The sequence below is a fragment of the Acomys minous genome, assembly GCF_964271855.1.
Source record: "Acomys minous genome assembly, chromosome: 4".
Classification (NCBI taxonomy): domain Eukaryota; kingdom Metazoa; phylum Chordata; class Mammalia; order Rodentia; family Muridae; genus Acomys; species Acomys minous.
Genome location: NC_140486.1, coordinates 8,666,789 through 8,692,470, shown reverse-complemented (window position 1 = coordinate 8,692,470; position 25,682 = coordinate 8,666,789). Strand labels below are relative to the sequence as shown.

At 49.9% G+C, this 25,682-nt stretch overlaps 1 protein-coding gene across 6 annotated transcripts in view; it reads left to right on the top strand.

Annotated features, from left to right (window-relative positions):
• Positions 1-25,682, top strand: part of SLC66A2 (solute carrier family 66 member 2) — a 32,305-nt gene that overhangs the window by 2,119 nt on the left and 4,504 nt on the right. For 3 of the 6 annotated variants that reach the window (XM_084780672.1, XM_084780670.1, XM_084780671.1), the window contains exons 3-5: positions 5,316-5,449; positions 13,933-13,986; positions 22,830-23,046. In XM_084780672.1, the coding sequence (XP_084636798.1) occupies positions 5,316-5,449; positions 13,933-13,986; positions 22,830-23,046 (405 nt within the window). The remainder of the gene's footprint in view (positions 1-5,315; positions 5,450-13,932; positions 13,987-22,829; positions 23,047-25,682) is intronic. The other 3 variants (XM_084780674.1, XM_084780673.1, XM_084780675.1) reach the window with 3 other exon arrangements.

Sequence of the window (25,682 nt, the reverse complement as noted above, 5' to 3'; positions counted from 1 at the left end):
GACTTTTCTCTATAATACTTAGAGGGAGTTTTGTTTTGTTTTGTTTTGTTTTAACTTTTCTTGGGTCAACTGCCTCTCATTTTCATTTTCATTCTGCTGAGGAAGTTGGAATTAATTTTAACAATTGTTGAAACCATATGTACTTGAGGTTTTTGTTATTGTTTTAAAACAAGATTTCACTATGTAGCTTCAGCTGTCCTGGAACTCACTATGTAGACCAAGTTGGCTTCAAACTCAGAGATCCTTTCTGCCTTTGCCTCCTGAGTACTAGGATTAAAGACAGATGCCACCGTGGCCATCCCATACATATTTGAGAGGACGGATTTTCAGAGGAAATAAAAAAAGGTCTCTTCATTGCATACTAAGCAAAAAATGTAATTTACCTTCTGGCCAATCCCAGGTGCTCTGTGCACACAAGGAAGGCTATTTATGCACTTCTCATGAAGGTAGCTGCCTGCAGAAGCCGAGGAGAAGGGATCCAAAGATCTGGTTGCAGAGCTCTTTGCTTTTGACTTTTTGTTTACTGTTGGAAATGTCCCAAGGTTTTCCTAACCAGTGTTAAAATCAACTTGACTGATGGGTCAGTGAGATGGCTCAGAGGGTATAGGAGCTTGCTGCCAACTCTCTTCCTCATGCCCTGTTGGTTGTCCTCTGACCTCCACACGTGGACCATGACACTTGTGCACACACACATAAAGAAATAAATTCAGTAAATCTACGTTAAATAAAACACACCTACTTTGTACAGTTCAGTGAGCTTTGCCAAGGGTGTTCATTCTGAATGTATGAGTAGGCGGTTTTCTCTGCACTTTTGCACTCTGTCCCAGCACTGGGCCCCCTGTGTCTCGGGAGTAGCTAGCTGCCTGGGTCTGTTAGGAGGTAAGTTAGTGAGCTCTCTCAGATGGAGTAAGCTGGCATTGTTGCAGCGTTGGAGGATGCCACCTTCCTGTTTGCTTTGGGCCAGGAACCTTCTGAAGAAAGGGTCATTGAGTTCTTACTTTTGTTTAAACAAACAAACAAACAAACAAACAACTGGGAAATTGCGTTTCAAAGATTCCTTCTCTTGCCTTCCCCTGGGAGGAGGGTGGAGGTCCCCAGCTGGGCTGTCTGGGGCCCGGTGCAATCAAGTAGTAGCCCTAATTAAATCTAAGGGTGACTGGAAGTAGATCTTCGATATAACCATGCTCATACTGTTGGCTGGTCTGTGTGCACAGGATGGAGCCTTGATTTTAGGCAGGCTGCCCATGTAGTGCAGCCACACTTTAACTTTTGTAGGGATGGCATACTCACTTTTAGGGTCGCCTACTGCCTGAGGTCGGACTACTGACCTGGTTTGGAGAAATCAGAAGGGAGGCCATTTTCCTCTGGGCACTAGTGGAGAGGGACAGTGGGACTGGTCTCCTTTTGTGCTGGGGCCTCTGAGAAGACATCCACAAATGGTCTCTTCGGTAGAATCCACGTCCCAAGATGTCCTGGGCTACCCCAGGCCTCCAGTGGGCACTGTGTACAGGTCCTGGTTTCCCAGTGCCTTCTAGAAGACTGAGGAAAGGAGGAGTTGAGGGCCCTGGCCCTCCTGGGTGTTTCTACCTGGGAACTGTCTCTCTAGATCCTCACAGGATGGAAGCTAGAAGTCTGGACAGTGTCTGAGACACTGGTGCCTGTCTGTAGAGACCCTGATGTGCCAAGGAGATATAATGGTTGTTCTTCTGTGCTTCATTATAGAGCCTTCCGTAGCTGTGGTCTTGCCATCCCTCTCAAGGTTTCACAGCTCAGCATCCTCTTAGACTATATAGCCAAAGGCTGTAGTGTCTGTGCTTTAACGGGAGCCGTCCCGTTCTCGTTCACACAGCTCCCTCAGGGTGGAGAGCAGCAGGTCCTGGTGGTGGCAGGCTTCAGGTGAGATGGGACCCCTTCAGAATATGGAAGGGGTGGAGTTAGAACCTCACGGTTTTTCAGTGCTAACTGGGACGTAGACATTAGAGCTCACTAGAGGTTTGGTGCAGGGTTTTGTTTTTGTTTTTTGTTTTTGTTTTGTTTTGTTTTGGACAGTCCTACAAGAAAAGACTGCAAACCTAGGGATTCAGAAACATCCGGAACCCTCATGCCTGTAATCCTTACCGTGTTACAGAACTCACCTTTAGCAGGCTGTTCTCAATGTGGGTTACAGGATTTTGCATTTTTGATGTTAGAAGCTGGGGCCAGGCAATCCTTTACCTAATGCTTGCAGGCCAAGAGAGGCAGTAAAGTGGAGAGTGGCCAGAGTGGCACTCACTGTAAGGCTCGTGCCCAGGTTCTGCTTGAGCCAAGGTCTCCACCCAGCCCTGGGAGACCTGAGGCTGCTGGTGCTCAGTCTCTTCCACTGCTGGCTGGCAGCAGGTCTTGGCTGTGAGTGTGAAACACTATCTGAGAGGCGGTAACTTTCTGCTACACTGGTGATAAGTTTCCTTTGATATGTAGGGAGTAGCCGGAGTGGTGTCACCTCCTCCTCGTCTGAGTTTTTCTGTCACTTTGCAACTTGGAGAGGTTGTCCGTAGAACTGGTTGCTGGACTTGGTCGGTCTTGAGCACCCCACTCCAGCACGGTGTCTCCCACGAGGAGTCCCATTTCATTCCTGAGAGTCCTTGGACACAGCACCCACTGTGGCCATTGCCACTGGCCCTCAAAACAGTTCTGCTAACCTCCAGTCAGGAGCAGGAGAGGAACACCCTCGGCAGATCTGCTCAGCGACAGACTGTTGCCATTTAATTTGTTAAGAAGTGACACTTGAAAAAAATACCTTTAAAAATTGATTATGTTACACTTTGTTTCCTCTTTATCTTGTTCCTTATGCCTTTTGGAGTTGTGCTTTTTGACAGTTTGTGTCCTGTTTCGGCTGCCTTCCCCCACACAAAGCCAGCCAAATAAATCCTCTGTTCTGCTCGCTGGTCTCCTTTATTGTGACCATCATGCTCATTAGGGTTGATTTTGATGTGGTTCATGGGAACATAGGCCTTGGCTTTTTTTCTCTGTAATCTTTGCAGCAGTAGGTGTCAGTTTGTTTGGGAAGCTTTGCCTTTAGCTTCAGGTGGCCCTGAAGTGGCACTCCCCATGTTAATCTTCCCACGTGACCTTCTCTGTGAGCAAATTACCAGCTGGACAGCCAGCGTGGAGGAATGGTTCTTAGGGGTGACCAAGGGCTTGGTTCTGTCTCCCAATAACTCTAAGGCTCATGCTCTGCGATGATGGGTCATAGGTGAACAGATCTGGGGGGCATTGTGGTCACCACAGAACCCGGGGACATATCCTAAGAACAGAGCTTGTCTACCTGTGCCAGATCCTATTTCCACTTGGTGCCTAGGTTGCTCTTTCCTAAGCTCCCCTGACCTCACGTAGCTGGTTAATCTGTGGAGCCATGAACTCCCAGGGGACTTTCGGGCCTTGAAACCTACACAGAGGACTTGTAAGATCCAGGCTTGGCTTGCCACCCGGCAGGAAACTGAGACTTACCCTGATGGCAGAGAAGGGCCTCACCTGCAGCCTGTTTTTCCTTGTGTAGTAACTGGCTCTGATTACCTGGGTGGTACATTTAGAAAATGTCCCGAGCTCTCTGAAGGCCTCAGGCCAGTTAGGAGTCTCTCTGACTGGGAATTGTTTGTAGACATAGCCTTAGGGTAGGTTGCAGGTCAGTTACAGGGTAGGTATGCTCCACACCATAATGGGACAGCCTTTCCTCACAGAGTGGGCAGGCCTGGCAGACACTCTTTGAGACACAGGCAGGATTGCCCCGAGTATCTCCAGGTGGTCTTTTACCAATTCCGTCGTGGCAGAGTTTTGAGAAATACCTTTATCTTATAACTAACTTATTGTCAGGCCTGGCTTGGAATTTGCTGTGTAGCCCAAGCTAGCCATGACCTCGCCATCCTCCTGTTTCCGTCTCCCAGATGTGGGCCTCTAGGAATTGACCATATACCCAGCATGTCAAATACTGCCTGGTTTTCATGTGTGGATTGTTTTTATTTTTTATTTATTTTATTTATTTATTTATTTTTTTGGCAAGTTCCTGGTGTAGCAGTAGCCACAGGGATGCTCTGATAAAATGTGCCCCTGGGTAGACTTGGTGCTGCCTGTGAGTCAGCAAGACCACACACGCCCCAGCCCCGCCCTGCCCCACCCCCACTGTGTCCCTCCTGCAAGTTTTACTGGCAGCTCTTCTCAGCTCGAGGTAACTCCCGTCCCAAGAGACCAGTGTAGTCAGGGGGCTGCAGACATGGAGGAGAGGCCGGGACTGTGACTCAATCTCCTTACTTTCAGGGGGTAGCGCTGTCAGGCCACTGTGTGGAATCGGCTGAATGTCGTGCTAACCACCAAGTGAGGTCTCAGAAATAACTTTCAGGCCAAACAAATGTCTGAGGCCAACTGGAGCCTGCATTTGGGCTTTATAGGGGTGGTGTAAGGGCTGGGCTGGGACCTGCCTTTGGAGATGAGCTGTGTGGGCTTGTCTGTCTGTCACTGCCTGGTGGTTTTCTACCCTGCCAAGGGCATGTGCCAGATCTTGCTGGCTGCTGAATTGCAGTTCTGCCCTCCAAAGCTAATGGCCCTAGATTGGCTAGTGGAGGGGTAGTTAGGGAGAGAAAGTGGTCCTGGGCTGGGAGGCCTGGGTGGAGCGAGGCTTTTTCGTGGGGATAGTCCTGGCTGCCTTCTGTTGGTAGTGGAGGGTGGAAATGGAAAATTGGCACCAGGCCACACGTCTTCCATGGACACTTCATCTCCAGGCAGGATGCAGAGCTACTGTGGTCTAGAAATAGTGTCTTTCCTGGTGAAGACTAGACTTTGACAGGAGGGTAGGTATGTAGGGTCCTCTAATACCAATGGGTGGCCCTGGGTGGGGGCCACAGAGACTAGGTCAGAGTCCATGGTGAGGAGAGAGAGATGTGGACTTTGGAAAAGCCTCTTGTGCGCATGGTGTTCCAAATTCCTTGCAGAGTCTGGCCTGGGTCCCTTGGCCCTTCCTCACTCTAGCCCAGTTGCACATGCAGACCTTGGAAGACTAGGCAGCAAGTGCCAGGGCTGTGATGCACGCATGAGACTCTACCTGGACTTCACACCCATTAGCAGCTCAGGTGCTGGCTGAGGAGGCGCTGGCTGAGGAGGCACTAGCTGAGGAGGTGCTGGCTGAGGAGGCGCTGGCTGAGGAGGCACTGGCTGAGGAGGCGCTGGCTGAGGAGGCACTAGCTGAGGAGGCACTCTTGAGGAGGCACTGGCTGAGGAAGGGCGGTGGCCGTGCTGGCTGGGGCTGCTATCTGTTCCCTTCCTGATTGGCTGTCTTCACTCCCTAGGTTTGGAAGGCACTTTGAGTCCCCGCTCCTGTGGCAGAGCATCGTCATGATCCTGACCATGCTGCTGATGCTGAAGGTCTGCACTGAGGTCCGTGTGGCCAACGAGCTCAACATTAAACGCCGCTCCTTCACAGGTGGGCGCAGCATCTTCTAGGAAGGCTTGCCTAGTCAACAGACAAAACTTAGCTTCTGTGAAGCCAAAAAACGACTTCGTTGTTATCTAGGCAGCTTTCACTTCACTAGATGATGATTATCTGTAATTGGTACTAGTGTTTTTCAGATTGTAAAAGACGAAACAATTCACAGTTTGGAACAATTAAGATAAGATTTTCTTTCCTGGAAGAAGCTAGAATCTGGGTGGGGTTTCCTGGCACTTTTGCTCACATCCTCACGGAGTGTTGTCACAGAAGAGCTGGAGAGGGCAGAGTTGTTTCTGAGGGCAGCGGTCAGGTTAACCAAACCCCATCCGGGTGCCCGTTAGCCATGTCCCACCTAAGGCATAACACAGCCAGGTCTTTGTGTTCTATGGCCTGACGACGTGGGCAAGACTCATCACCTGCTGAGCACAAGCCCCTCCCTTGACCTTGGGTAGCTCAGAAAACACAAAGTACTTGGTGGTTTTGGCCCTTTCTTCACAAAATCTTTCTCATCTGTACTTCGAGGTCGGTGCCGACTGGTGGGCTTCTTGTGCACCAGAGAGTTAAATTCTGCCTCCTCCTTCTAATTCTGATTCTCCTTTCTCTTTTTTCTTCAAGGCTAGTTCCCTCTCCACAATTCACACTGGCCTTTGCTCTCAATGCCCCTACCTCAGCATTCTGGGAATATAGGCACATACCACCACATCCAGAAAAAGCCTTCCTTTGGTCTTTCCACTAATGAACTAGTACAGCTCTCTCTTTCTCTGGATTTGTTGGAGAGACAGATGACAGACAGACAGACAGACACAGAGTTGGGGGGGAGGGAGGGACAAGAGTGTTTATTCTTGTTTATAGAAGCATTTAGTGTTTAGTTTAGTTTGAGGGGGATACCTGGGAGATGATGTCGCTGTGTCTTTATTTCTGACCATTACTTTCCACCTATTAACAGGACCCTTTTCCATCTAGTTGTAGTAAAACAGGTGATGCCATCCTCGTCTTCATGGAAAGTGGCTACATCTGGTGGTGTATCTTCTGCTGAGTTCTCATCCATTCTTTCCACATTGATATCATCCCTAAGCTCCCCTGAGCATCTATTCCCCATCCGTGTGTGTGTGTGTGTGTGTGTGTTTAAAGCAACACCAGTGCTGGTGCTGATAATATTGAGAGTCCTACCTCGAGAGAACATAGCTATCACGTAGGAGCTGAGGCTCACAGCCCTCCTTGGAACCGTGGCCTTGCCTTTTAGCAGCCTGACCTGCCCTTCTCTTTACTCCAAGCTTCCATACAGCCTTGGGGCAGGATGGTGTGGCTGCAGATGCACCATGCTCACACAATAGGAATGCTGAATGGCAAGGGGACAGTTGTACCCAGGATCCCAGGGCTCGCTGCATGTTTGCGCTGCTTCTGTGTTGTAAATACAAGAACAGGCTTGTGACTTCGATTGCCGTGTGTGTTGGCTCTGATGTGACCCATATCACATGTCGGCTGCAGGGGGCTTGTGTATAGTGTGGCGACTTAATGGCGTTTGTCTACCCAGGCGCTCACTGTCCTTCACCTCAGGTGACAGTGAGTGTAGGGAGCTTTAAGAGTGTACCCGAGTGCCACACCACAGCACAGTCCAGATCAGAAAGTGCAGTCCAGTTGTTCTCTTGTGTGTTGTTGTTCTGGGTAAAATTTTCAGGGCACCATTTGTATCCTGGTAACTAGGACTGAGTTAAACTAGTGAAGCAACAGTTTCCAGGCCTAGGACTGGGATTTGAATTTTTATCAGGGGCCCCTAATGGGCATCAGAGTAACCTCAGGGATGTCCCTTAATTTAGGAAGGCCCTCTGCAGACATGATTAAGATTCATGGGCTTGAGGAAGAACCCTTATTCTCGGTCTCCTTGTGGCTAATCTAATTTCAGGGGACAGAGCAGGTCTCACCACATGGCCCTGAGCGTCGCTGGGCCTTAGACCTGCATGGAGCAGCAGGGCTTGTCTGAGAATTATTATTTTTGTTGTTATTAGTTTGGTTTTTTGAGATAGGGTCTTGGGTGTCTTAGAGTTCACCATGTAGACCAGGCTGGCTCAGAACTCACAGAGATCCTCTTGCCTCTGCCTCCCGAGTGCTGAAACTAAAGGTGTGTGCCACCAGACTCGCCTGAGAATTCCTGATATTAACACCCTTAGCAATTTTAGTTTTTTAGTCCAATTCATATTTACCGGGCTTCATGTCAGCTTTAGCTAAGACACTGGCCTTAGTGTATTCCTGAGAATAGCTTTAATGAAATGTGTGGGTTCATTTCCTACCATCTGTGAGGAGGGAGAGGAGGGTGGTGTCTGAAAAAAAAAAAACCCAGAAATGCACCCTGGTGCCAGCCCACAGCCACCCAGCCCTGAAGCTGCCGAGGTCCCGGGGCTCAGGAGACACCTCACTTTCTTTCTTTTTTCTTTTTTGTTTTTTTGTTTATTATGTATACAGTGTGCATTAGGTCATGTTATAGCTGGTTTTGAGCTACCATGTGGTTGCTGGGAGTTGAACTCAGGACCTCTGGAAGAGCAATCAGTGTTCTTAACCACTGAGCCATCTCTCCAGTCCTAACACCTCACTTTCTTACAGCTGTATTTTACACAGGAAGTTGGTGCCTTCTAACAGGCCTTTTAACACCCTCCCAAGAAGAGAGATGGTCTGGTTGTACCGTGAGCCTCATAAGGCACAACTCAGGCAAACTGATTGTGAAAATAATTTATGAAGGGCTAGTAAGAAGTCACGTGCTGTTAAGTCTGGGAACCCCGGTTTGACCCTTGGCACCGACTCTTGTGTGTTGTCCTCTGAACTCCACATACACGCCATGCCATGCATATGCACACACACACACACACACACACACACACACACACTCACACACACACACTCACACACACACTCACATACACACTCACACACACACTCACACACACACACTCTCACACACACTCACACACATACACACACACTCACACACACACACACACTCACACACACTCACACACACACACACTCACACAGATAAATAAATGTTAAAAAGTTGAAAAAAGAATTAGTATAAACCTGTGTGTGTGTGTGTTATGTGTATGTGTACATGCGTGTTACAGGTGCTTATGATGCAGAGGGCAGAGGAGGGCTCTGGGTGTTGTCTTAGTTAAAGTTACTATGGCTGTGCCGAAACACTATGACCAGAAAGCAAGTTGGGGAGGAGAGGGTCGATTCCACATCATAGTTCACTATCAAAGGAAGTCAGGATAGGAACAGGGACCAGGAGGCAGGAGTTGATGCAGAGGCCATGGAGGGGTGCTGCTTACTTACTTGCTTCCCGTGGCTTGCTTAGCCTGCTTTCTCATGGAACCCAGGGCCAGCGTCCCAGGGATGGCACTGCCTGCAGTGTGCCGGGCCCTCCCCCTCAATCACAAGTGAAGAGAATGTCTCACAGCTCCATCTTACGGAGGCATTTCTTCAGTTGAGGCTCCCTCCTTTCAGATGACTCTACCTCGTGTCAAGTTGACCTAAAAGTAGCTAGGACAGGTGTCCTGTATTTCCCATTGCTTTATTCCCTTGAGGCCAGGTCTCTCAGTGAACTGAGTGAGAGCTTACCATTTTCCATCGAGGCTGTGGAATCCATGTCAGCTTTCTGTGCGCGCGTCGTGCTGGAGAACAGTGTTCAGGCCCTCATGCTTGCATAGCTAATGCTTGTACCCACTGAGCATCTCGCCAGCCCTATGAAAACATCTTTATTTTGAGACAGAATCTGTGTAGGCCTCGCTGCTCTGGAACTCCCTGTGTAGTCCAGGCTGGCCTTGAGCTCACAAAGATCCTTCTGCTTCTGCTCCCAAGAGAGGATAGGGACATTTAAAAATAGTTGTAACTTAATGTTTTCTTTTTCTTTTTTTTTTAAATGAAAGCTTAATTTTTTCCAGTTGTCTTAATATTATACCTTTAATTTTAAGGGTAACTAGTTCAATTTGCCAGTAAAGATTAAAAACAAAGAAACAAATGGGCGCACACCTTTAACATGCTTTTAATCCCAGCATTTGGGAGACTAAATCAGGTTAATCTCTGAGTTCAAGGTCAGCCTGGTCTATATAGCAAATTGCAGGCCAGCCAGGGCTACACAGTGAGACTTCTTAAGCAAAAAACCCAAAATAAACGAAAAAGAGAGAGCATGATCTAAAACTGTTTTCTTGCTATAACGAACATGCAGAGGTTAATCTCATAGTAGACTTTGAGGAAGACAGGGCGGAGGAAGTAAAATAGACCCTTGTGACTATTTTGAACATTTTGGTACATTTTCCAAGTTTTTTCTTTTACAGTCAGTGGTTTTATCACCAAATCTGTGTAACTTCCAAAATTAGAATCACACGTTGCATGAGACTTTTTTCCCCAACCTCCCTCTGCTCGCTTAGAATGTCGGGCTCTAAGTACTGAGTCTGGGGGAGGCAGGGGATGGAGGTGGCTCCATGGGACAGTGTGGTGCCTCTTCCTGCCAGGCAGGTGCGCTGTGCCTCTGGAGCCCGTGGAGAGTGGGCGTGCCCTGTGGGTGCTTGATGTGTTTTGGTTTTCAGTTTCAGTTTTTAATATGTGAAGTCACTAACACTTATAAAAGTGAGGAGAGAGTCTAAGGCAGGCCATTTGTGGTTGAGCTCACATCATGCACCCACCCTGACCCCTACCCCTCACTTGACCCTATATCCTGATCCTACCCTGACCCCTGACCCCTGACCCCCACTAGGACTGGGACCCAGGTCTGTTCCTGCTGGACAGGTGTTCTACCATTAAGTGGCTTCTCAGCTCAGTGCAGCATGTTTCGAGGCAAACCCCGGACATCACTGCCTTTGTAAATGGTTCAAATTGTATCTCCAGAGCGCAGTTCTGAACACGTGGGTGGTGACCCCTTTAGGGGTCGAATGACCCTTTCACAGGGGTCACCTAAGACCATCAGAAGACACAGATGTTTACCTTATGATTCAAAACAGTAGCAATATTACAGTTATGAAGTAGCAATGAAAGCTGTTCTATAGTGGTAGTGGTGGGGTCACCAAAACAATGAGCAACTGTATACATTAAAGGGTTGCAGCGTTCGGAAGATTGAGAAGCACCGTACTAGAAAGTGATGTAAGAAAGATAGCCAAAAAAGACCCACGCCATCCACATAAGTGCACAACCCCATATAATCAACCATTCCATTGGTGTGGATATTTCTGGCTGTGTGTTCTGACTCTCGGCTACTTGGTTAGCCCTTGAGTCAGGGTCTGAGCACAGGCATACTATGAGGGCTAGTGCTCTTTCTTGCTCAGTAGTTGGGCTGTGTCTTTTCTTTATAACATTAATTACTGTTGAGCTAGAACCCCTCTGCAGCCCCCCTTCTCTCTGCACTGTCCACTGAGAACTGTGATTTATCTGTGGGCGCTCTGCAGCAAGAGCAGGCCTGAGCTGCAGACTCCCGAGGGCCTCCAGGAACCTCTGTGGTAGAGACTGCAGTAGGCACCCGAGCAGTTGCTGCCTCTCAGTCCTTTTTGTCCTGGAAAAGAATTTTAAAGGTAACTGGATCCAGAGGTTGATTGGTCCCATGAGGTCTTTCTGGGTTTTCAGGGCACAGAGATGCCAAGGTTGTGGGTGCCTGAAAAGGAGATGCTCTGTCCTTGAGGGCTGCACAGTGTGTGTTCATCATTAGCTGGAGCGCCTCTGGGCAGAGGCTCCATGGCCACTCACTGAGTTAACAGAGGTCTGATATGTGGAAGAAACATATGTGGAGGTCTCGATCATCCATCAGCCTTTGTGGCTGACTTCCTAGAAGCGGCACTGATGACTACAGTATGCCGAAGGATGAATTCACACGTGCTTGGAGCTCTGATGCGTTCCACTTTGGCTGCTTTATTGAACTCGCCGGTGCCCGCTGGTTCAGTGGGAGCGCTTGGGTAGAAGCACTAGGTCTTTGGACCCTTGCTCCATCTCTGCAGGGTGTTGCACATCGTCTCTGCTCTGGACTGTAGTGGGTTGTGTCTCAGCAGAGTCTGGGATTGGATATCTCTGGCCCGGGCTGTGGTTGTCCCCTGGCTTTTACAGCGGGCCTGGTTTTTGGACCCCCATCGAACCCCCCATTACTGCACACATTCTCCCTGCTGAGCCCTTGTGGCAAGGCCAGCTGAGCTTCAAACATGGCTTTGCTCTTCCACCACCTGTGTCCCAGCCGTGTTTCGCTGGAACCCAAAGTATTATGGGATGTGTGCCATAGCCCACGCTGCTTTCCTAAGTGAGAATAATAATTGCTAGCAGCGTGGTTGCTAGGACAGTGGGTAGACTGGCGGATCATACACTCAGGCTGAGTGCTCCTTGGCCATGTTCTGGCAGAGATGTGCCTCCGAGTCACCACCAGTGGTGCCTTTCCCCAGGTGCACTACCAGCACAGTATGTGTGTTCATTTGGGTAATTTTGTCTCTAATTTACTTGTTTGTTTTTTAATTTAAATTTTGTTTTACAGTGTATTTTTTTTTCCATTTTAAATTTCTCCTAGAAGTTATCTGACAAAATTGTGCCTCAGAGACAGGTGGTTGAATTTTTCTGACATGTGTCAGAGCTCTGGGTAGGAACCTTCTCCAGTAGATGGGTGGCACCTATAGGTAAAGGTTGGCTGGCTTGCTTCTTTCTTTCTTTCTTTCTTTCTTTCTTTCTTTCTTTCTTTCTTTCTTTCTTTCTTTCACTTTTTGGTTTTTCGAGACAGGTGTTCTCTGTATAGCCCTGCCTGTCCTAGACTCACTTTGTAGACCAGGCTGGCCTCAAACTCACAGTGATCTGCCTGCCTCTGCCTCCCAAGTGCTTTGATTAAAGGCGTGCGCCACCACCGCCAGGCCATAAGGTAAATTTTTATGGAGTGTTGTGAGAGGGCTGGTTACCACCCTGGTGCCTTTGCAAACGCTTTGCTATTACTGCTACGCGTCACAGCAGGAACTTGTGTGCTGGGCCTGCATCCCACCCCAGTTCTAAGCTTGGTTCGCCTTGGTTTTATCTCCTGTGCTGCCCTCTAGCCCACCTGCTGCCAATGTCCACAGCCGGTCACACACATAGCAACCCAGGTGGTCCTGCTGGGCTGACCTGCGTGCCTTCCCGAGCCTTGGGAAGTAGGGCACACCTGTGTCAGCTTCTTCAGAACTCCCACGTGAGCCTGAGGCTTCACCTTCAGGTTACCCGAAAACCTAGGCTGAGAAGGGAGAACCTGGGCTGCTGCGTCTTTCTTGCAGTCTGGTCTTGGAAGTCAAATAGCATCTGAGGATTGAAGAGGATGGGAACACACACACACACACAATCTCTCAAGGGTAGGTCACAAGTTACACTTCCTGATGAGGGGCACCCAGCCATTTCTGGGCCACATCCAGATCCCCAGTTCATGTAGAGAGTGCGACACATCTGTAGAGATTTTGTGATGGTTGCAAGTGTCTCCAGCTTTTCTCAGCTTGGGACTTTCTCCTGTCTGCCCTATACACAGCAGTTTTCAGCTCTAAGCCTGTCTGACTGTGAAAACAGGAGACTGTAGGTGCCTGAATGTCCCAGCACATTCTAGATCTTTATCAGAGGCACTAGTGAGCTTGGCCTCAATCATAGCTGGGTGCCAGGAGGCTACACTTTGTGCTCTGCCTGTGGTCTGCAAACCACAGATTTGGTGATAGGTGCCCATTCCTCACAGGGAAGAGGTCATTTGACTGTTAGCTGCCAACCGTTTACTTCCACAGAGTGCTGGTAGGGACACAGCCTGTGACCTCACATCTGTTTCAACAATTTAAACCCCAGAAAGTGAGAGTCTGCCAGCTGACCTGAGGTGCCCTGGCACGAGGTGCTTCGGGCTATTGACCTGGTGCAGTTGTTAGCAGGAAGGTTAAAGTATAACGTGTTGGCAGGTTCTGCTGGCCTGCTCAGTTCAGGTGAGATGTCCGCTCAGGCAGGCTGAGTGTCCTTGTCATGGTGTCTGTGCAACACACCTGTCACATCCACTGTTGAACTTGCTGCCCTATGGCAGCCGGCCTGTTGCTGTGTGAGCTCTAAAACTGTTGTGTCACGCAGCCTGTGAGAACATTTCAGCTCCTGATTAACTGTCCTCAATCCCAGGCTGCCTGAGCTTCTAGGGACATGAAAATTGGGGCCTGTCCTACTGCAGTTGTTAATGTCCCTTGACTGTAGACATGAAGTGAGAATTATGCTGGGGATTCCCGCCTCCCCTTAACTCCTGTGCACCAGCTTAGGACATTATTAGAAGAGAGTAGATTGGAAAACAATTCAGAAAGCAGATTTTTTTTTAACTCAAAGAAACAAAACTCTTTTCTCCTCTGTTGTTGTTCTTGTTTTGTTGTTGTTGTTTGTTTGTTTAATTAAGAAATGCAACAACTGTAGGAAATACACCCTGCCAGTGTTAAAAACCAGTCTGTTTTTGTCTTCTCTCTTTGTTTTGTCTCTCTCTCTCTTTTTGAATGTAGCCACAGACAGTAAGGACGAAGAACTCAAAGTCCTCCCCAGGCGGCCCTACCTGGGTATGTACTCCTGAGACACTGGCTCCATTTCACTCCTGCAACCTGTCCCTCTGCCAACACCTCCATCCGCACTTACCTGTGACGTCACGAGTCGCTTCCCCAAGCATGGCTTGTTCACACTTAGCCCTCAGCTCTGCTGTTCACAGCCTGGGATGTTTTAGAACGTGCTGATTTCAAGGGATGGGGGGACCAAAAGGGAAGGAAGAATGGATGCAGAAAATTGAAGCACACAAGCTTTAAGCCGATGACAAGCTAACTCCTTTTGATGGTGTGCTCTAAGTCTACCTAGATTGTCGGTCGCTTCCTTCTCCACCGTGGCTGTCTGTCCTGAAGTCTGGTTTCAGATGCACCTCAGCGCACCTCTCCAGTCTCTCGCTCTTGTAGTTCCTTTTCCTTCCCTGAGCAGTCGGCAGTGGTCCTGCTTTTATTCTTGACTCTGGCGGTTTTACTCCAGTCTCCTTTGTTTGCTTTTGTTTCTCTACTTACAGCCATGTCAATTCTCTGATCTACTCAAAGAGCCAACTTTTGGTTTTGCTGATTTTTCTTTATCTACTTTACCTAATTCCACTTTAACCCCCCCCCCCCCCATTTTGGTTGTTTGTTTTGTGCTCTGCCTGCTTTTGCCACAGTGAGCACTTTCTTCTGGTTTCTTATTGATTTCTTTCTTATTATTGATTTTAGGTTTATTTCTATTGTACTTTGAAATATATGTTTACATCCAGGAGTTCACTCTGTGGTGGGGGGACTGACCCCCCTCCCCGTGTGTTTTGGTCTTGTGTCCTTTTTTTTTTTCTATCTTAAAGTGGTTTTTTCATTCCCTTCAGAATTTCTCCGACCCATTTACTGTTTAAGACTATACTGCAGCCTTCATATTTATGAACCTCTCAAGTGTCTTTGGTGGTTTTTATTATAATCTGCTGTAACTGTAGAGAATGCTTCCATTCAAATTCTGAGGCAAAGCTTGTGCTGGGGCTTCTCCTGTGGTGTCTCTCCAGGAGATGCCCTTGCTGGTCTGAGGAGAGGTGGGTGCCTCTTGGGTCATGGTTGACAGTCATGCTGAGGCATTTTTCCTCACTATTTCATCTGCCCAGCTGTATCCATTTTGAAAGCTGGTATTGAAGTTTCCGAATATTTGTTAATTATTCGGAAAGTCCGTTGTTGCTTTCTTGATTTTGGAGCAGTTGTTAGGTGCATATGTAGTTGTCTCACACTGACCTTCTTTGTTATTATAAAATGTCTCCTGACATTTCTCATGGTATATACACTGATCCCAAGTGACCTCTCTAGGGACTGGGTTCACTAAGATGCCTCTGTAGCCCAAGCAGGCCTTGAAGGTTTGACCTTTGCCTCAGCCTCCCAGGCAGCCAAGGAGCTGGCCTGCCCCGCAGATCTGGCTTATGGCTTACTCTAATATTAGCATAGCCTCTGTGGACCGCCTGTGGTTATGATTTGAACAACAGGCAGATGGCAAGTTCAAGGACAACCTGGGCTACAGTGCAAGACTTCATCTCAAGAGAAAATAGAAAGCACTTTGAATGTCATCCTTCTGCTCCATTGTGTCTGGTGAGAAGTCAGTTGCTCATCTTACTCGGGGGAGGGGGGGTCCTCTGTAAGTGACATTTTTTTCTTCTTCTGCTTTCAAGATTTTTGTCTCTGCCTCTGACGTTCAGCCATAGCTGGTGAGGTGGCGGAATCCGTGTCTCTGTACTTGGCTGTAACGGCGCGCCTTGGATAGTCAGGTCTGTGATCATGGTCTGTGAGCCCTGCCCCTGTTCTGCTCTCTCTTCTCCTCTTGAGCATGCTCACTACGCCTGTGCAGCTGCACCTGGTGTTGCCTATGGTTCTCAGAAGCATGGTTAGTTTTCCTTCTTTAGGCAGCATAATCTCTGTGGAGGTATCTGGAGTTGCACTGACTTTTCCATCAGATCGGATCTCTTTTTGAGCCCCGATAACGAATCTTATTTGAGACAGAGCCTGCAGCCGCCCCAGATTCTCCTGGAGATTCTGGGTGATTGTCCTTCCTTGAGGAATGTCCCTCCAACAAGTGGGATGACATCCTGGCTCCCCTGTTAGTTCTTTATAAACACTCCTAGGCTCCTTTTAGTTAGTGTTTACAGTATTATTCTAAAATTTTTTCCTGCTTTGTCTACCATTTCCTTGCAAATAATGCTTCTTGCTTTTTCTGGTTGTTGTCCCTCCATGTAGGGACGACATTTCCCTGTTTTGTTTTGTTGTTGTATGTTTGTTTGTTTGGTTGGTTTTTTTTCCCCATACTGGATGCTAAAAGTTAATATTGTGATACCCACTGCACTAATCTCCTACCTGGGGGAGGGTGCCTTATTTGCTGATGTCCTGGTTTGGTTGGGTGGAGCAGGCTGAGCCCACATCCCTCCAGGCCTGGTACTGGATACTGTGCTTCTCCCTGTCAACATTGAACTCCTGAGTGTTCTGCCCTCTCTGGCACCACGTCTGGCCTCCACTTCCATTGTGGCTCTGTTGGCGTGCAATACTCTGGGTGATGCTACATCACAGTAGGCACCGGGGGCCGTTAAGACCAGTCTGAAAATGGCTCCGCTTTCCAGAGAGCTCTTTAGCTGCCTGCTTCTTTTCCCCTCAGCTGGCCATGGAGCTACTAGCTGTTGCTGCTGTTTCACCATGGCTTCCGTTTTTCAAGACAGGCTCTGCCATGGAGCCCAGGCCAGCCTGGTAGTCACTAGCTTCCTGTTTCAGTTCCCCGAGTGGAAAAATTATGGGTATCCAGCCAAACCTGGCTCAACTTCCTGTAGCACCCAGGTCTTTATTCTTTGCTAGCACTCTGGAGCTCAGGCTTGCCTATGCTCTGTTCTAAGTACGTGTCTCTTGGGGCGGGGACTTTGAACTCTCTGCTCCCATACCTGTCCCCCAGGACAGAACCTCAGATGCTACTCCAGAGCTGGTGGCAAGAGCTGTGATGAGCCTCTCGGGCTACAGCTGGCACTGAGGACAGGCCTTGGAGGGTGACTTTTTCACTATTTCAGCCTTCTCCTCCTGGTGTAGAGTGCCCGCCCTGTGTAAGGTACAATAGTGCCACCCAGGATTCTCAGCCTTGGCCCTGTGTGGAGCTCCTGCCCTAAGTGGGCCACCTGGGGATGGAGCCCAGAGGAGAGGAGCTAAGCAGGTGAAGGGCGTGCTGGCTGCAGCAGGTCAGCCCTCATGCTGCACTGGTGTGCTCAGTGCACAGACCTGCTGCTTCTACCAATTGCCTGCTGCTTTTCTACAAGTGCTTACCTGACTATTCTTTTTAACTCGAGCCTCTGGGCTTGACCGCATGCTTCATTGCTATCTGTCACTGCCATTGATGGAGAAACTTGGAGCTAACTTGGAGCTGATGGTTCCAGACCTCTGTTGGCACACTGGAACAGACAGAGCCAAAGGACTCCTGAAATGAGCGAGAATCAACATCACCAACAGCTCGTACATAACAAGCACCTCTCACTCCAGCTTCCCTTGGAGTAGCTGCCACAGCGACAATGTGGCACCACCACTAGTGGCAGTGCCGTGACACAGCCTTATTTGTGCAGCCTCAAGTCTGATTGGGATGCCGGCCTCGGTAGATGGTTGCTTTGTTCTGGCCACGCAACAGGTGCTCCCAGTCAGTTTCCCAGGGCACCCTGTCCAGAAGCCAGGAGAGGGGACTGAACATGGCACACCACCAGCACTGCTGCCCAGCTTCCCAGAACATTGGTTCTGGGTGTCCGGAGCCATCATCCCCTGGCTGATCCACAGCCTGTCCCTTGTCTGCTGTGGGTGAGAGCAGTGCTTGGGGTGGGGAGAGACTACCAGTCTGGCCTAGAAGGTGAGGAGGAACAGTTCAGCTGTTTCAGGAGGTCTTGTTGCTATCTTAAGATCTACTGGTGTATCTGACCTTCAGGCAGAGTGAAAGCTGACGCCGGACTGTGGAGGGCTCGGGCTGTGCGCCTCTTGTCATTTCTCCAGGTGAGGCGCCTGTGCCCTGGCATCTTGTGCGTGTTTGGCCCTGGGACTTAGGCCTCTGCCTCCTAGCCTGAGTCCTTGTGAGCATTAGCTGTAGGAAGGAAGGCTGGCATGAGTCTGAACCAGGCTGGCTAGGATTGCGCTTTTTGTTTGTTTTTGCATTCAGCCTTTTTGTTTGTTAGTTTTTTGCATAGACATCATCACCAAGTTAAATTTGGACCACAGTGGCTTTTTTTTTCTTGAGCCATTTGAGGTTAAGTGTCTTTTCCAAATGCAAGGATGACTCCCTGTAACTACCCAGAATGCTAATGTCAGCAGGTCCTAGAACCCTCTGGGCAAATAAGTTGCTGCGTACTTGATTGTCTTGTCTCCAGGAGCACCTTGGTCTGCTCTTGACGTTGTAAACCTGTGCTGGGCTGTGCTTTCAGCCTGCTTGGCCTTCCCCTGCTCCTGACCTGGGAAGTTCTGGCTTAGTTGGCTTTCTGACCAAGCTGGGGGTTAGGGGCTGCCCTGGGACCCTCAGGACAGGCAGTCTGAATCTCAGGTGATCCAGGCGGATAGTCCTGCTAGACAGAAGTAAAGGTCAGACCGCAGTGCTGAGGAAGCAGAATGCAGCCAGTGTGTGAACCACCCAGAGAAGTGTGGAGTCTTCAGTAGTTCATCAAAGGAGACGGAAAAGCCACGTGCAGCGGGCCATACCCGGAGCCCCACCGCTCAGGAGGCCCAGGAGTCTGAGACCAGCCTGGGCCAAGGCCTCATCTCTCAGACAAGTGAAAACAAATGAGTAAAGTGACCCTTTATGTTTTTTAAAAAACATCCTTCAGTGCAGACATAGCCACCACAGACATTGCTGGACAGACCTGTTCTTTGTACTAAGCCTTTGGAGTCAGGCACGTGCCCTTCACCCATCCCATGCCTGGCTGGGATGTGTGGCATTGCATGCTGGGTGGGACCCTGGGAAAGGAAGGAGGAAGGAGATTTGTCACAGCTGTCTAAGAAGGGCCTTCAGGTTTGTAAATGACCGTGCTTGTGTGACTCATGGGGAAGGGCTTGGGAGGGGACTCTGCCCAACCCAATTCCTTGTGGGTTCCTGTGCAGAGCCCTGCTCCGTCCTTTAATTGCCCAGCAAGGGGCAGAATACCGGATTTCCTGTCTCTTCTGCTTGGTTTAAGGATATTTCTCTCGATGTTGTTGTCTCCCAGGATAGTGAGAACTGTTCTAGATTGCTGACCCGGGGTCTGTGACGACTGCAGGACATGGGCATGCTCATTTGGGATGTTCGTCCCCTTGTGGCCTCATTAAGTGGCCTTGCTCGGTGATGCTCAGAGAAAGAGCTGTCTGTGTTAGTTGCAGCTGATGTGAATTCTTGTCCGCACTCCCAGATTCACAGATTAAAGTGTGGGTTCCAAGTGGCCAGCTGAGTTCCTGCTAGTTCCAATCCATAGTACAGACACATGTGTCTCCCAAAGGGATGTGGTACAGTATGACAGCCACAAGAAATCTTTCTGGAGCTTGGAACCTGTGGCTGTGGGTCTACTGTGGTAGAAACATGCTGTAGTCCTACTTGCTAGGTGGAGCTGTGAGTTGTCACATGTCCTGTCATGATGTCATCGGGCGGTCTAGCCTTACCCAGCTCACCACCCCTAACAGCTCAGTCTCCTGAGCCCTTGCGTCATGTTGGTGCTGAGCATCAGCGACTTTTTCCCCCCGGGCATCCTCTCAGAGGTGAGTGATGCTGCTCGTCTTGGCAGGACCCTGACCTTCTGTTGGCCTGGAAGAGAGTGATCGTTTCTGAAAACTCATTTCTCAGGAGAGACCTGTACCTCATTCCTCACTGGGTCTGGGGTTTGCTCTAGCTCTTCCATGGCTGATTGTCATTGACTTAAACTCTAGGCAGGGAGCTCAGATAGCCCAGGCCCTCACTGCCGGGGTCCCAGACACTGTAGAACGCATGATCTGCTCTCTGGGGAAGGTGACTTGTTCTTAGCTTGCTGCTCGGGAAGCCGGAAGGCTTTGCCTGAATTGGCACAGACAAGCCACACGGGGGTGCTGGTGGGCTGCCGTAGGACCATGGATTGTACAGCAGAGGTGTCAAAGCTGCCCAGTGTAACTGTGGGGCCTCAAGGCAGTATCCACCGCTTCCCTAGAGATGGGCTGTTGAGGGTGAAAACAAACAAAGAGACAAACAGACAAACAACAACAGCAAACCCACAAAGCCCTGGCCTGGCCTTGGTTTCTTTCTGTTCTCAGTGCTGCAGTGGGCCCGGGGTCTTTTCTTCCTCACAGCAGTGTTAGGACAGCCCTGGACTCTACCCGTGGGTCCAGGAGGACTTTGACTTGACCTTAGGACTTCAGGGTGCTGAGTTTTCCTTCGTGTGCTTCTTGGCCACTTCCTGTCCATTCCTTTTGCCTAATGGCTTTTTTGGCTTGTCCATCCTGCTGCACACCATAGGTTCAGAAGGACATTAGGGCTTTCAGCAATGCTTGTTCCAGTTATTAACCTGTAAATATCCTGCGGAGCTCTTTACTTTCCCAAGAGGAAACTTGGGGTGCTGTGCCTCCCCTGTTATCTCACAGCTTCTCTGTAACCAGCTGTCCTGGGAGCCACCCTTGCCCTCATCTGGCCCTTGCTACCTGATGTTGAAGGACTGCCCCTGGCCTCCAGGTTTCTGGTCATCCCATTGCACGTGCGGTGATGTTGCACCGGGCTGATGGCTTCTTTCCAGTGCTCTGTTGGGAATTTGTTTGCCTCTGGGGGTCCTTTTAGCACCCCCTGAAGATGCTGGACTACATGGAGAGGTGGTGCGTGGACCCCTGGGGTACAGTCCAGCTCTGCTTGCCTTTGCTGCTCCAAAGAAGGCTCCTTTCAGGATTGGGCTGCTTATCTGAGGGCCAGTACCTGCTGCTTAGGGCGTCATCAGGATGCACTGGAACTGTGAGTGAGTCCAGGCCAGAATGGCATCAAGAAGGCTCTAAAGTGTAGATAAACTCAAGCCAAGCATAAGGCATAGGCCACCAGCACTTGAGAGCCTCAGCTGTATGTAGGTGCTGTGTGATGACACTCCCATTTACCTTTGCGGGCCTTTAGCCCTGTAGTAGGCCTGTTTGGGCTACATGGCTGTATTTGAGGCTGGGGAAGGGGGCCCCGGGCACCCCAAACCCGGGAAGGCAGCTCTTTATTGTGGAGTTTCCCCTAATTCCAGGCTTCAGTGAGACTTGTAACCTCCATCAGGGTGACTCCTTTGCATCGCTGAGCCTGGTAAGTGGGGTGGTTACGGGGCAATGTACTGCCGAGCTAGATAGCCTGTGACACAAATAAAATGCCATTTGGTGCAGGTAACCTGGTCTGTGTATGCTTATTGGAGTTTTTCCAGGTTAGTCCTTTCTGTTCTGGCCTACCCACCTCCAGAACCAAAGAAGAGCTTCTTTAGAAAAAAGAAATCCTTGGGTAGTATTAGAAATGATGTGTGTGTGTGTGTGTGTGTGTGTGTGTGTGTGTGTGTGTGTGTGTGTGTATTGAGTCTGAGTAATTGGAAGTTAGCCCCCCACCCCCATCCCCCACTTTAAGGAGTGCCACATCAGCATGACCTCATTTATACTGGAGTGGGGGGTGGCGGGCAACCTGCCAATTTCCGTGCACAGTTCAGATGCAGAAATCCTGATGCAGGGCAGGCTGAGCCTCTGAAAACTCCCAGGGCTGCATCTTTATTGCATTTTGCATGTTTAAGTCAATCCAGTTTTTGTTTACAAACTGAGAAACCAGGCCAGTAATGTGCTAGCTGTTTTCCTCATTACAGAGTGTGTTCAGTGGGCTGGGGTGTAGCTCTGTGGTAGAGCACTTTCCTAACATGTGTGAGGACTTTTTCTTCCCCAGCCCCAACAGTAAAGACAATAACAAAAATAGAAAAGAAAAGCCCCACCTCCCCATAAAAAGAGCCTTACTTAGAAGAGTTTAGTACCTCTGGCATGTCTGGGCCCCACCCACCTACACCTGTTAGATGTCCCTGCCTTGGACTTGTTGACCTGTGAGCCAGGTCAGGCACAGCCATGTCACGTCCCACATCCTCTCTTATGGCAGGTTTCCCTTCTCATCAGAAGCTTCCCTGCAGCCACCACTGTTGTCTGCTGAAGTGTCACTTAATTCATTCGTATGGCTGCTTGTGACCACACAGAATCTGTCATCAAACAGGAAGGGGTATTGCTCTGGTGACCAAGTATGTAGCAGTAGTACTGTGTGTTCACTGACCTCCTCTCACGGGATAAGAGCACCGTTAAGACTCAGAACCGATGCAGTAGCCATTAGTGCAGTCCTAGGAGGTGGTACCTGAACCTACGTGAATGGAGACGCGGGCTTAACCTGAATTACAGAGCGAGAGCTGCAGCTCTAACCCAGGCGTCAGAGGCTGTGGTACAGTCCATACTGTGTGCCTTCCTACAACTGTTGAAACTGAGTGAAAGGGCTTTAGCTCCCTTTAGCTGACTTAACATTGGTACCAAGAGTCCCTAGAACTGCTTTCATTGGACGCTGTCATCGCCCCACACTGGCCTCGACCTGTTTGAGTCCCCTCTCCACACTGGCTTAGGCTTGCTCCCATTTCTTCTTACGGAAGTTGAACTATCTGTGTCTCCTACGTTGACTTTGATCCACTCAGATCTCCTCACACTGGCCTTGCCCTGGTCATGTCGCCTCCCACCTCTTCCCCGCACTAACCTTGGCTGGCCTGTTCATTTCTCCTTACGGTGACACTGACTTGTCACATGGTTCAACTCCCTACACTGACTTGGCCTACCCATGCCTTGCTGGTGTCTCTTTCCCCACAAACTCCCAATTTGCTCACCCAACTGAGGCGCCTCTCTCCCTCTCCCTCTAGACTTCGATCCTCACCATTTCTGGCACTGGAGCAGCTTTGCAGACTATGTGCAGTGTGTCCTGGCCTTCACAGGTGTGGCAGGCTATGTCACCTACCTGTCCATCGACTCAGCTCTGTTTGTGGAGACGCTGGGCTTCCTGGCCGTGCTGACCGAGGCCATGCTGGGTGTGCCACAGCTGTACCGCAACTACTGCCACCGCTCCACGGAGGGCATGAGGTAGGGGTGTTCCTGTGGAGGTTCCCACACACTGGGGACATTGAGCACTTGACAGTATGATGAAACCATGCTGCATAAGCACATTGGGCCTTTGACTTTTGTGTGGGAAGATGCATAGAGCTGGGGCTAGGCAGGGAAGCAGGAATGCTCTGTGGAGGCCATGGCCCATCAGGAGCTGCAGAGCTTTCATGCAGGACCAGGGATTGAAGAAAAAGGTATGGTAGGGCAGGGGACTTCACCGAAGGAACCCCAACTATGGCTCTTTCACAGTGGGACTCACCATGGCCTACCAAAGCTACAGTGTCTATCAGAGGAGGATAAAGCTGTTGTTGGGATTATACTGAGAAGTGTCTGGAGACATCTGTCTAGCACAGGACAGTTCCTATAGACCACTGGGAAGTCTTGAAGAGAACAGCAGTTACTGAGCACAGATCAACTGGTGAGGAGGAGGGAGGAACACAGCCATGTGCTTAACTTGGCACGATCCTTAAGGAAGGAAGCCATCCGACTTTACACAGAGAGCCTGTCTGCTTCTCAGAGACCCCACTTGTGAGACTCTATCCGACTTCTCCCTGAGACCCTGTCCACTGCCCACTCCCTATCTACTTCTCACTAAGGCCCACTGCTCCTTTTGTGGAAGGCACCCAGGGGTCCCCTTTCTCTGAAGGTTCTTTGCACCCTTGTGCACACTGGTGACACTGTTGTCAATGGCATCATAGCATTCAGCTTTGTTGAGAAATCCAAAGCCTGGTAAGAAGAGACCGGCAGTGGATAGGCAGAGGTTTGGGGTCCTGACGGGTACCAGATTTTGGTACCCCCTCTGTAGTTCTTTTTATTGGCTGCAGGCTTGCAGGGACGAGGCTCACACACATGCGCAGAGCGTAGGTACACGTGTGTAAAAGCCAGAACCCGCTAGGCTTCAGTAAGATGAACACGTGGGAAGGGCAGATTGGGCTGACAGCAGTGGCCTCAGTGGATCAAGGTTCCCTGGTGAGGTGGGTGCAGCCCTGAGTTAGGTCTGGATGTTTTTTAACATCTGGTGGGGCTGGGTCCCAAAGCTCTGGTTTGGGGCTGGTGGGTGTGAAAGAGAGAGCAGCAGCTACAAGTGCATGTCAACGCGGAGCATGGAGGAAAGCCACATGGTGACTTCTGGAGGCCATTAACTTGTTCCAAAGCTCAAGTGTTGGGTGAGCCATTTTCAGCTGAGAGCAGAGATGTTTTAGGGATGGTGGCATGGAGCCAAGAAGAGAAGCCAATATTGAGGATATCTGGGCTCCTTGCTAGGGCATCTTCTTGGGACAGGGTGCTAGGCTTCATGTGCACAGAGGCACTCACTGACCAAGCCCCCTTTAACTGTCGGGCTGATGCTGCTGTTACGAGGATTGCCCACCAGGAATCCCAGCTGGGGATATCTCAGGTCCCACTGTGTCCTCACCTTCTCCAGGTGGAGGGCTGGAGTACCGCACATCTGTGGGGTTGTGACTCTTGCAGCCATGGAAAGTGCAATTTCAGATAAGTTTGGCAGAGTGAGAGTGCTTTGTGTGATTGATTGAGAATGTCATGTTTAAAACATGTGCGCACACAAAAGCCGGAGGCTGCTGACAGGTGGTGGTAACACAACTGTAGGTTTTTATCACTTTCCTCTCAGGACCTGCTCACATCACTGCACCATAGTAGGGAGGAGATCAGCCCAACTGTACTTTACACGCGGACTCCTGGGGCTGGGAGTCAGGGAACAGGGGTGATGAGGAATTGGGCGGAGGCTGCATTCGTTCCTGACTGATTCTGGTAGCCTCAGAGCAGATTTCCTGGAAAGTCTTTCTTTACCATACACATGTGCACAGGTGAGTGTGCACACATATCTGCAACATATTCCCACGGACACAGACAGCCCCACAGGCACGCACACGCATTTCCTACCTTGGAGCTACTCTGCTCAAGATAGTTTTGGATAATTTCCCTCTTGAAAACTATTGCCTGGCTGCGGCTTTGAGCCAGTGATAAATGATGATGCTTCTGGAATAACTTTACTAATTAATGCAGGAGACCTCTGCAAGGCAGATTCTGTGTGTGGGGTGTTTGCATTCTTCTTCCTCCGGGTTTTACTAGATTGGAAGACTGTTCCCTAACAAGTAATTACTGGAGAATGGGGGTGGGTGTCAAAGCTAAGAGGGAGCCAAGCACTAGGCAGCCTTCAACAGCACGGAGCAGGAAGGAGTCGCTGGCTGGGGAGGCACTGGGAGTGCAGTGCTGGGAGGCAGAGGCAGTGCAGAGGCTGAAGAATGCAGCAGGGGAGGTGCTCAGAGGCAGGGTCCTCAGGAGTGAGGGTGGAGGCCATGTGAGAATAAGATGAGGAGGCAGGAGAGCTTAGGCCGTGTAGAGTTAAAATTAAACAAAGGGGCTGCTGGGACACACAGGCCTCTGAATCATGCCCCCAGGACACCCTGCGGGATCCACTTGGTCCTCTGGGCTCTCTTGCCATAGTGAGATGCTCCCAGGAGCTGGGCTTTGCTTAACCTATGACCCCCCCCCCCCAGGTCTAGCCTTGGCTCCCTGAGCAGGCCCCTTGCATTCATAGCCTTTTGAGAAACCCAGCGTATTGCTTCTGGGGCATGTCTTTGTCACTTCCAGACCTC